This window comes from Embiotoca jacksoni, unplaced genomic scaffold, assembly GCF_022577435.1.
Source record: "Embiotoca jacksoni isolate LCO1_2020_lvr unplaced genomic scaffold, fEmbJac1.0.p SCAF_7, whole genome shotgun sequence".
NCBI lineage: Eukaryota > Metazoa > Chordata > Actinopteri > Embiotocidae > Embiotoca > Embiotoca jacksoni.
The window spans coordinates 1,347,321-1,358,654 of NW_027185425.1; the positions used below are offsets into that span (position 1 = coordinate 1,347,321).

Here is an 11,334-nt window from a genome sequence, read left to right on the forward strand (position 1 = left end):
AGGCTAGAAAATGAAAAATCACCAAACTGAAGGCGACGTCAGGAAAAACAGATACACGAGGAGATTCGGTTCAGAAACTCTACGCTCGTGTTGCTCGAGAGTTTTTAGCACTGGTGAGACATTCAATGCCAAAAACACTCGATTGTCGTCCTGATGTTTAATTTCTCTCTTTGTACTTTGGAGATTGTTTTTAAATGTCTCTGTAAAAGTGTATTTTTTAGGATTCTACCTCCTGAAGGTAAAAAAAAAATAAAAATCTTTTTTTCTAAACGATAGCTTCAGATAAGCCTCCATATTATAGACCGAATATCAAGACAGACTTCATGAAAGCTCCAAAAGCGAAGGAAACTCTCTTGAATCTCGTGTTTTTTTCAGTTTTTTTTTTTTTTTTTATTAAACTTAAAACATCCTAAAAGAACTACAGGGGGCTTGAAATTAGCAGGAAAGATGCAAATGGTTCCAACTTTTTCTCTATTTTCTTCAACTATTTCTCAAAATAACTGATTCAATTTGAAATCCTAAACATTTCCTGATTTCCGATTCTTAAATGTCAGATCTTCGACTGTATATTCAAATTTATTTGGATTTTGGAAAAATAAATGAGAGAACTTAATTTATAATAAATTAGAGATTTTAAATAATAATTATTGGCTGCAGCGCTTAAGTGACCCTGTCAGAATTGAGGATATGAATACAGATTATTCTTCTCACTTTCACTTCCCACAGGTATCGCTGTTTGATGGGAAAAAAAAAATCAACTTGTGGTGCTGCTTGGAAGAAAAATACTTGCTTCCAGATTGATTACATGGGAGTTGTTTGACTTTAGTCAATAAGTTTTGGGGGTCACTGATAAAACACTAAAAGGAAGTTCAGCATCGATATGCAGGGTCAACACATCAATAAACTTGATCTCAGCAGGTTTCATGTTTCAACTCGTTAGGTTTTGTTTTTAGAGGTCTCACATTCAAAATGCACACATATTCAGTGAGCATTAAAGCTTACAGCTTTAGAGACACCGGAGTAAAAGTTTATTTATGCGTGTTAAAGTTTTTGGAAAATCCTCAAAGCAGATACTTGGTAATGTTTATGCATTTTTATATATATATATATATATATATATATATATATTAAAAAAAAGATTTAAGCAATTAATTAGTTATCAACATAGCTGCAATCAATCTACTTCAATGATTAATTAAATAAATGTTGCTACAAAAAAAAAAGGACTCACGAATTGTAGGAAATTGCTTCCTCATTCTTTTGACTTTAAATTTAGTGAGTCATGTGAACGAGAAGGAAATCAATGAGAAAAATGCCTGCGTAGCTTTACGTCATCTAAATAGTGTCATAGAAGTATCACATCTTACAGTCTACTTTTAATTTATTCCCTGAATAGTCTGGAGTTTATCTGTTGGATTAAAAAAACACAACATTTGTGTTGTGCTTTCCTTGAATACAAGAAACCAAGTCTGGATGTCAAGAGTTATAATTTGAAATCTGCATTCCTCTTTTGATTTTATGTGACTTGAGTGTTTGATTGTATTTTTAACATAATTTTGAAAGAGTTGGGCATTATTAATGAAATATAACATTTATCTTTGCTTTTCAGAGCTATAACTAACAATTATTTTCATTATTGATAAATCTGACTGATTTTTTTGAATAGACAATGTGAAAAATACTTCTTGTTCTATCCAACTAAGAATAAAAAAAACAAAGATATCCAGGTCACAATCATAAAAGACAAACATAATTTGAAAATATTTACATTTAAGAGGCACATCATTAATCTGTCACAACATTTACGATCAGTTTTTGAGAGATATTGATTAGTTGTCTCACTTATTGTGCATTCTACAAAGTGGCTCCCTGTCAATCCTTTTAAGAGCTATAGATGAATGACAAAACATTTATTATTCATCATGGCCATGTGACACATGCCCGAGACTGAGTGTCTGCACAAGTATGTGTGTGTGGGTCCATCATGAGATCCTCAGAACCCGTCTCACTTCTCTGGAACAATTAATGTATTCTTCAAATGGTGCCTAGTTTGGGGTGAACTGGGGTTGAAAAGAGCCGTCGCAAGTTTTAAGTTTGTGGAGGAAAGTGGAGGCATTTGACCTTATTAAGCCTTTTAAGTCGATGCTGTTTAATTGAACAAAGCAATATCAGCCCTGACCTTGAAATACAAAGGATGAATGGTCGTAAAATAAAAAAAAAAGATCATCTTAAGTGCTGTGCGATTCTGTGCTAGGTTATGTTTACAATAATACAACATATATATATGCCATATCATATTACTTATATATAGGTCGTATTATCAACTATTAATCCTAAGGGGTAGACGAAAGGCTGTGTTTGTGAATGAAGGTGTAGACAACAGGGTGTGGTTGTGAATGTGTGAATGAGAGTGAAAGTACTTGGCCAAACCAAAAGGTCACAGGAGGGGGTCTGCAACCTGTGGGGTCACATACTGTTGTTCTTTGAGGCATTAACAGGAGGCATTGTCTGGAGGACTCCAGGGTGTGAAGGAAGACAACCACCACCTCCACCAACCAACAAAGGACACATCAACACACATGACTTTTTGGTGTCCGGACTATAAGAAGACTGGGTCAGGGAAAGTCAGTAGGTCAGACTTCGTGAACTGACACATACTCTGTTGCGTTCAGGGAAACATAGTCTGGACCCAGAGCTCTGTAAACTGGTTATTCTGCTGCTGTTAAATAAATACCTTGAAGCCTGACATCTTCTCCTATTGCCTCATTAAAGAACAGGCAGGACTGGGGGCTGACACATATTGGCTTTGTACTAGCAGGAGCCCAAGTCCAACAGTGCCCACCATATTTTATTTATAATTAAAAAAAAACACTACTTTTGTGCCTATTCTTTTGTATTTATTGTTTCTACCTGTACTTTCTATCCTTAAGATGCTGCGATGCCTGAATTTCCCTGCTGTGTGAACCAAAAGTAAATGTCTTTAAATAGGCAATTTGGTGCAATTAACACCACAAAAAACAACTACATTTCATTTATAATGACATGAAACAGAAACAAATGAACAATTCTTTAACTTCCAGTTTATGGAACTAGAAGATATTTGACATTTTAAATTATTACAAATTTAAAACTAATCCTTGCTGCACTAAAAGACACCACAATATTGTCAAATATGTCTGAAAAACGTAAACGCAATGTCACAAGCGTGTAGATATAAAACGTGGAAATCGAGGTGCGTAAGGTCTGTTCTTAAAAAAGAGGAATAATGAGTAATACCAGAAACAGCAGCCTAATCTCCGTCTGACATTTTAAGCCGGTTTGAATTAACAAAATCCTCAATTTTCTGCCTTCAGGTCTGTTATGTGCCAAATTTACAGAAACGTACAAAGATATTAAAAAAAAAAAAAACAGTCTTTTACAGTCAGTGTGTTGATAAATTAAGCAAAACTAGTCACTAAAAAAAACCTTAGCTCGTTAGCTGTAACGTGTGAGCAGCTGTTTCACGACGTGTTTGGATATTCGTTAAAAATGCACCTTACCTCGTGAAGGATTTAAAATCCCAAATACTTGATAAGAGTTTCGTTTTAAAAAATAAATAAATAAATAATTTAAAAAAAAAAGGACACGTCGGGAAATTACGACACATCAGTGCCGGTGACACAACAACTGATCTGTTGTTGGTTTTTTTTTTTACTTTCCCTTTTTTACTTGAAGGTTTTTGATGTTAAATCACGTGACAAACGCGAACGCGTCCTAACCGTGTTGCCAGATCGGGCGACATTCACGGGTTTAAACTAAAACAACGCGGTGAAATAACTCCATAAAACGTGAACACGCTGCACATATTTATGATATACACATGTTCAGATTCAGTGTGAGCTATATTTTCCAGGTGGGGTATTATCGGCTGAATTCATTATAAATAAAAACACTTTCAAATCTGAAGGAAAAAAAAAAATACTCCGTCTCGCTCCAGAACCGGCCAACGAATTATCACGTTTTTGAGCTTTCTTTGGTATCATAGTAATTCATGGATATATATTAGCATATCGAGTGGTACATAGCAAACAAAAGCTGCTTATAGCAAATTCGGCGTACGTAATTTTATAATTTAAAGAAATACGAAGCGTCCCGGGCCCTGATGTTGAAATTTGTATTCTTCGTCCGGATGCTTCACTCAAATCTGGCAACACGGTGTCCTCCACTTTAGCTGCCTTTCAGCTCGCCTGTTTATCGAGGTAGCTTCTAGAAATAAAAATAGATATAAAAAAATAAATAATCCACGACGCTTTAATTCCCCCCCTCCCCCCATTGCTATTCGTTGTTTATTTTTTTTCAATTGTTTATTCAACAGTTAGTGACGAACTTCATTTCCGCGTATCTACGGGCGCTTAAAGCGTGTTGTTATAGCAACAGACTTTCTCCTGTTGCGGACTTGAACCAAACACCGACGACCAGCTGACATTTATCCGAGTTAATTGACCCGCGACACGTTTTACGCAACTATTCAACTATCGGCGCATAAATGGCCCATTACAGAGTGAGTATTTATTCGGTCTTACCGGCTGTTTATTGTGTTCGACACGCTGAAAGTCTGGTCGTTGTTTTTAAGGAAACGTGCTAATTTCGTAGCACCATAGCAACGTGCACTCAGGGGGGGCCATGAATGCACCACAAGCGCTTTTATTTGAGGTCTTAACAGCTTGTTTTAAAATAAATAAAAAATAAATTCGTCCAGTCCATCTTAAAGTATTTCACCGGAGGGTGAAAGCTTTTGTGACGCTAACGTCGCTGTTGTGTCACGTTTCAGGCCTCCGAGTCGAAGAGGGAACAATTTAGAAGATACCTTGAAAAGTCCGGAGTCCTCGACACCATCACAAGCGGTAGGTGGAGGAGGTGGAGGTGGTGATGGAGGAGGAAGAGGAGGTGGTGGAGGAGGAGGAAGAGCAGGTGGAGGAGGAGGTGGAGGAGGTGGTGGAGGAAGAGGAGGAAGAGGACGTGGTGGAGGAGGAGGAGGAAGAGGAGGAGCTGGAGGAGGAAGAGGAGGTGGTGGAGGAGGAGGAGGTGGAGGAAGAGGAGGAGGAGGAGGTGGTGGAGGAAGAGGAGGGAGAGGAGGTGGAGGGAGAGGTGGAGGAGGTGGTGGAGGAGGGAGAGGAGGTGGAGGAGGAGGAAGAGGAGGAGGTGGAGGAGGAGGAGGAGGAAGAGGAGATGGAGGAGGAGGTGGAGGAGGAAGAGGAGGAGGTGGTGGAGGAGGAGGAGGAGGGAGATGGAGGGGGAGGTGGAGGAGGAGGTGGAGGAGGGAGATGGAGGGGGAGGTGGAGGAGGAGGTGGAGGAGGGAGATGGAGGAGGAGGTGGAGGAGGAGGGATTCAAACCAAATGAAGCCTGTTAATGTGCCACGGATGCTTGTTGTGTTACCATGTAAATAGTTGTTGTTTCTTCTTTTGCAGTCTTAGTGGCACTTTACGAAGAGAACGATAAACCCAACAACGCACTGGAGTATCCTTTTATTCACCAGCTTTACAGATGTTCAAGAGGTTAAGAAACAGATGTTTTATTGTGGCAATCGAGAGGACCTCTTGTGTTTTTTTTTTTTTCCTGTATTTTCTGCCACATATGTTGGTATTTTGAACCTCGGTCAAAGTTTCATTAAACATGTTAAATATTCCGGTTTCAGACTGACCTGAACATTCACACGTCCTCCACATGAACGCCCTCCTCTTGCGGTGTTCACGAACTCTGACCTTGGAATCTTCTCCAAGTTCACGAAGGCCATAACAGATAAATTATTATTATTATTTTTATTGGATGTAATAAAATATAAAATGTATATGCTGCCGATATGCTGTAGACACGTTGGCCTTAACCGTCGTCCCAGTTTCATAAAGCTTCACCTCGGGGCGGCTGGTGCAGAGCCGGCTGAGGTTGAGGCTCTTCGCATGGAGCTAGCTGATCTACAACAGAAGTGCAACCTGCTGATGGAGGAGAACAAAGAGCTGAGGAACAGGGTGAGATGGTGGTGGTGGTGGTGGTGTTTAAATCCACACATGAACACAGCTGGTTGTGTTATTCCTGTTCCTATAACCTCGTCTTGATTTTTTTTCAGCTGATGCAGTACGAGCCATCGCCTGAAGAGGGAGCAGCGGAGTAGAACGGTTTTATTTTTTGTTTTTTGTTGTTGTTTTTTTTTAAGTTGCTTTCTGGGGAGAAAATATAAAAGAAAACAAAATGCTAGCTTTTTTTTTTTTTTTTTTTTCTGGTAGAGTATGGAAATGTTTATTACACAAAAATGGGTGAACAGTGAACGTAAACTCCCTGTTAGTTTTTGTTAAATAACAAGAAGCAACTTTTTGCTTTCATAAATAAAAACGTTTTTTTCAGCATCATTCTGTTTTAAAGTATTTCAAAAAAGTTTTCCACATGAGGCCGCTCATCTGAAATACAGACATTTAAAAGTAAAAAAAAATATTTTCATACAAAAAAAACCCAACATGAATCCAGACAGCTGCTCACGCCTGATGGACAATTAAAGTCAGGTGATTTTTATTCACGTCTTCCCTCCTCCAGAGCGGGGTGGTGTTTTTTTTTTTTTTTAATGGCTAATGCTGGAACAGAAGTTGGACTAATTCAGACAGTGTTTCTGATTTTAAAACCGTGTGGTTACGCAACTGCATGTCGCCGCCTCAAACAACATTTATAGAGTTGTCCACCCGTCGCTGATCGTTCAGGCGGAGTTGTTGCAGCCTGCCAGATTGTTAGAGGTCAATCCGGATGCCCGTGACCGACCTGGAGCGGCTCCTTTATCTCGGCCGCAGTACGTAACAAAGGCGTTCTGTGCTTTTTAATGCGTAAAAACACGGCTCATAAGAGCGTTTGCGTCCGTGGTTCATATCTGTAAATCGGTCGGGGCTCGTCGGCTGCTCGCGCTGCTCGCCGCGGACACCCGGCGGTTCGGAGAGGAGGTGGTGGGGCTGTTACTCTCCCGGCTGTGTCGGGACGCCGAGCTCAGCTCCCCGGCGGAGTCCGGGCTCTGGGACCTGCTCGCCCTCTTAATGCCCGACTTGGAGAGCATCCTCGCTCTGGGCCCGACGCAGCCGCCGCGGAGCTTCATGCCGCCGCTGTCCGAGCCGTTGCCCTCCACCACCGTGGAGCAGTTCCACGGCGGACTGACCCTCCGTGACTTCCTCGCGCTGGCCGACAGCGCGGCGGCGGCGGCGCAGGAGGAGGAGGAGGCGGCGGCTACGGGCGGGGCGGGGTACTCGGGGCTCGACTCCAGGTCGTCGTGACGGGGCGAGGGCGGCTCCTCCGGTTCCTCCTGTTTGTCCGAGGGAGGCGAGCGCGTCTCGCTGCTGGTGTTGTTGGAGTTGCTGTTGTGCTCCGTGCCCTCCTTGCCGTCCTTGCGGCCGTCCGGCCGCGCGCCGGGCTCCCCTTGTATCGGGACGAAGGCGGAGGAGGCGCTGAGGAGCGGGTAGTTGGGTCCGTTTCCCTGCTTCTCCAACAGTAACGTGTACCCACTCGGCGCCGTGGGAATCGTAGTCTTGTGTCCCGCAGACGTTCCCGTGCTCACCTGATGCACGACGGAGTTATTTTTAGACTTGTTGACGTAATAATCGCCCAGGTCGTCCTTCAGGTGTGGGTAGTCCAGGATGCCCTTCTTAACCTTCTTGTAGCCCAGGTGCATGATCTCGAGCAGGCTGAGGGAGAGCGAGATGCAGGCGATCGCCTGCATGAACATCATGAAAACGGTTTTCTCCGTCGGCCTGGACACGAAGCAGTCCACCACGTTCGGACACGGCTCCCTTTCGCACTTGTAAAGGGTGCTCAGGCGGTGTCCGTAGAGGACGTACTGACCCGTCATGAAGCTGACCTCCACCACCGAGCGGGTCACGATGTGGGCCACGTAAGTGCAGAGCAGCGAGCCCCTCAGCGGCGCCTTGTTGAGCTTCCCCTGCTCCAGCTGCCTCATCTCCTTCTCGATCCTCCTCTTCATCTCCACCAGCTCCGCGTCCACCGCCTCCAGCTCCCGGCGGAGGGCGACTTTCTTGCAGTGGCGCTCCTTCTCCAGAGCGCGCAGCTGGTAGATGGCGTGACCCATGTACACGAGCGAGGGCGAGGACACGAAGATGACCTGCAGCACCCAGTAGCGGATGAGGGAGATGGGGAAGGCCCGGTCGTAGCAGACGTTGCGGCAGCCCGGCTGGTCCGTGTTGCACACGAAGTCGGACTGCTCGTCGTTCCACACGTCCTCCGCGGCGACGCCCAGCACCAGCATCCGGAAAATGAACAGGATGGTCAGCCAGATCTTCCCCACCATGGTGGAGTGGATGTGCACCTCCTCCAAGATCCCTCCCAGGAAGTTCCAGTCTCCCATTGTTTACACCTGCAGCGCTTCAAGTGAGTGAGAAACAGAAGTTATGATCGTTCATGCAGCCCCAATATCTGACGGTACACACGGTGACGCAACAGATCCTGTATTTGTTTACTCTTTGGAAGATTTTTAGCAGTTAAAAAAAAAACAACTTCTCAGTTCCTCTCTGGAAGAAAAAAAATGATTTACTGGTGATTCTGTTTCTTTCTGATAGTTTGGCATCCATGTCCTGCGTTTTCTTACTTATTGGTCAACAAAGGAAAAGTCGTAAGAAAAATAAACGGAGGAAACCCAAAACTGAGACGAAGCTCGGTCTGTAAACGTACCAGTTACTATTCAGGTTGAGACTTTACACAATAGAGCTGCTTTTCAGAACGATGTGTTGCTGAGGAATTTCAAAATAATACAATGCAAAGGGTCAAACTACAATATAAAAGAGTTCCAATGCTTCTTACACGTGAATACATCAGCAATAATTTCAGGAATACAATTAATGACAGAACAGGCACACAGCCTGTTTACCTCGTTGCAACTGAACCCAAACATCAGACATGTTTTCTCTTCACCTCATGTTAACTATATATTCCAACATTTAGCATCGTTGCATTAAAAAAACAAAACCCGTTTGGATTAATTGGTTAAATTATTGGAGGTGACCAATCAAGTCAAATAGAAATCAATAATTATAATCCATGATGTTAATCATAAAACAAAAGACAAAAAGGAGCTGAACTTCTTGCAAACTAATACATCAGCAATGATTTGAGTAAACAATTCATGATACAGTAAAACTTTCGGGTTTTGTTTCGATTATCGCGTATTTACGAATCACAACACAAAGTCGGCTTTTCCGTGATACTTTATGAACTTGGAAAGTCCAATTTTAAATGGAAGCATCCGAATGAAAGATCTGAAACTCTTCTCCGAGCCCCGCTGGGAACGCGACACGAAGCTCAAATCCGTTAACGTGGAGCTGAAATCACGGTTTCAAACGAGTTAACTCACCTTTCATCTTTGATGGAACAAAAACGGGCCTTTTTTTGCATTAATGCCGGCGACGAGCGCAGTCCTACGGGAACATCCTTCATCTACTTCATCCTCCTCCACCAAGACAAACCTTCACGTCAGGAGAGATTTCAGCCTCCGCTGCCGGTTTAAAACGGGGACAAAAACGAAATGATCCGTGCCGGCTCTAGTCGTTCACGAGTTATAGCCTGCGAGAGACCAAATCGATCGATACTGTGGCAAACACCGCTGCCATTTACCTCGCAGCGCTGGCAGCGGACCGCCTGCCAGTTCCTGCGAGTCATTAGAGGGGAACTGTGCAGCAAAATATTCAATTGTTTGTAACCTATTTGTGGGGTTGAACCCAGAGGACCCTGAACCCGTTTGATCCCCCCCCGAATTGAGACGCTGGATTATAATCTGTACTCTTGACGTGGATTAACATCGTGATTTGATCGGTTTTTAAACCGATCTGAAATGTGACCCTGAATATTGAAGCATCCTGCAGGCAGCTTTAGTTTAAGGTTTAGGAGACGAGCTTCAGGAGCCACGAGGAGTTCAGTCAGTGTCAAGTTTCTGCACCGAGCTGTTGATTTTATAATAATAATAATAATTTTTTTTTTTTAAAAACATCCCCTCAAATAAAATACACACAAGTCTGCAACTAAAAGTTTACTACGAACAGGGACAAAGAAAAAAACGGTACATTTTCACATTAATCTGAAACAGGTCCGTTCTTTTTTGAATTACAAAATAAACACCAAAAACCACCTGCTGATGTGCATTTTCTGTCAAATTGCCTAATTGTCGAGCCCGCATCCCGCTGTAACTCTGCTCGTGGGAGGGGGGTCGATACACGGAGCTCTACGATCGAATGCGAGCTTCATTAGTTGTCACAGATTGTGCCCGTGCTTCACGTTTGGTTCAGGGAGTGACCGTTTCACCCAAAAAGGTTCCTGCAGCAGTTTTGAGTGCCACAGACGTTCACACCAGAATCCTTTCGGTCTAAAGTACAACAAGGATTGAACCGTGCGGGGAGACTGAAGAAGAAGAAGAAGAAGAAGCCTGTCGCTGGTCTGTGATCACAGCGGTCACAGAAAACATAGAGAGCAGCATCATCTTGGTTCGGGCTCCTTCTCCTCTTCCAGCCGTCCCTGTGAGCTGCGTGATGAGCCTCCACGCTGCCATCGCACCCGTCCGGTCTGATGTACTTGTTCAATACTGCGATCGATGGGACACGTCCGATTTCATACATGGTTGCCTCTTTGCCGTGAATCTAATTTCACTTGTTCCTCCCAGCTACTGTTCCATTAAAAGGAAATCAATGGACGCGGCTGGACGGACGGACGGACGGTGCCGGGCCTGTTTTCCGTGCAGAGTGTCACTCGTCATAGAAAACGCATGTCGAACGTCAGGGTCTCCAAGAACGAGGAAGCGTTTCTGAATTACTCCTGTTCAATATATTAAAGGAGCACGAGTGCATGATTCAGTGGCATCTAGTGGTGATATTGCAAATTACAAACATCCAACTCCCCCCTCTGTTGGTCCCATGTAGAGCCAGTGTTTGGTTTGTCCCTTCTAGGCTACTGTAGAAACATGGCGATGCGACATGGCGGGCCGCGTGGAAAAGGACCCGCTCCAAGTGTAGACGTGAAGGTTAAAAACAATTCTTATTTTCAGGTGATTACGCAAATAAAGAAACAGCCCGACGTCACGGCAAAGCGTGTGATACACCCGCCAGTCCACTAGAGGGCAGCCTTGTCGGCGTCAAGTACGGAAAAGACAGGAGTGGTTAAAGTTAAACAGCAACACTACATTGATTGAAAGAAATCCACATCGCCTTGTCCTCGACTTGAACTCTGACCTCCTGGATGAAAGTTCACAACTTACACCGTCACACGGTCGGTCTCAGGTGACGTTCATCATCTTCTTACAAGGCAACACCAAGCGTTGCAAAGGCAC

At 43.6% G+C, this 11,334-nt stretch overlaps 2 protein-coding genes across 2 annotated transcripts; one reads left to right on the top strand and one right to left on the bottom strand.

The window, feature by feature from the left end:
- Nucleotides 1-4,227: 4,227 nt before the first annotated feature.
- mycbp (MYC binding protein) lies at nucleotides 4,228-6,385 on the top strand. The gene is made up of 5 exons (XM_069176753.1): nucleotides 4,228-4,540; nucleotides 4,811-4,883; nucleotides 5,450-5,498; nucleotides 5,878-6,007; nucleotides 6,106-6,385. Exons 1-5 carry the CDS (start codon nucleotides 4,526-4,528, stop codon nucleotides 6,148-6,150), a joined length of 312 nt encoding a protein of 103 aa, XP_069032854.1. The 5' UTR covers nucleotides 4,228-4,525; the 3' UTR covers nucleotides 6,151-6,385.
- A 500-nt stretch (nucleotides 6,386-6,885) lies between these two features.
- On the bottom strand, nucleotides 6,886-8,370 carry LOC138214905 (gap junction alpha-9 protein-like). Its single transcript, XM_069176752.1, has one exon. It carries the CDS (start codon nucleotides 8,368-8,370, stop codon nucleotides 6,886-6,888), a length of 1,485 nt encoding a protein of 494 aa, XP_069032853.1.
- Nucleotides 8,371-11,334: the final 2,964 nt, after the last annotated feature.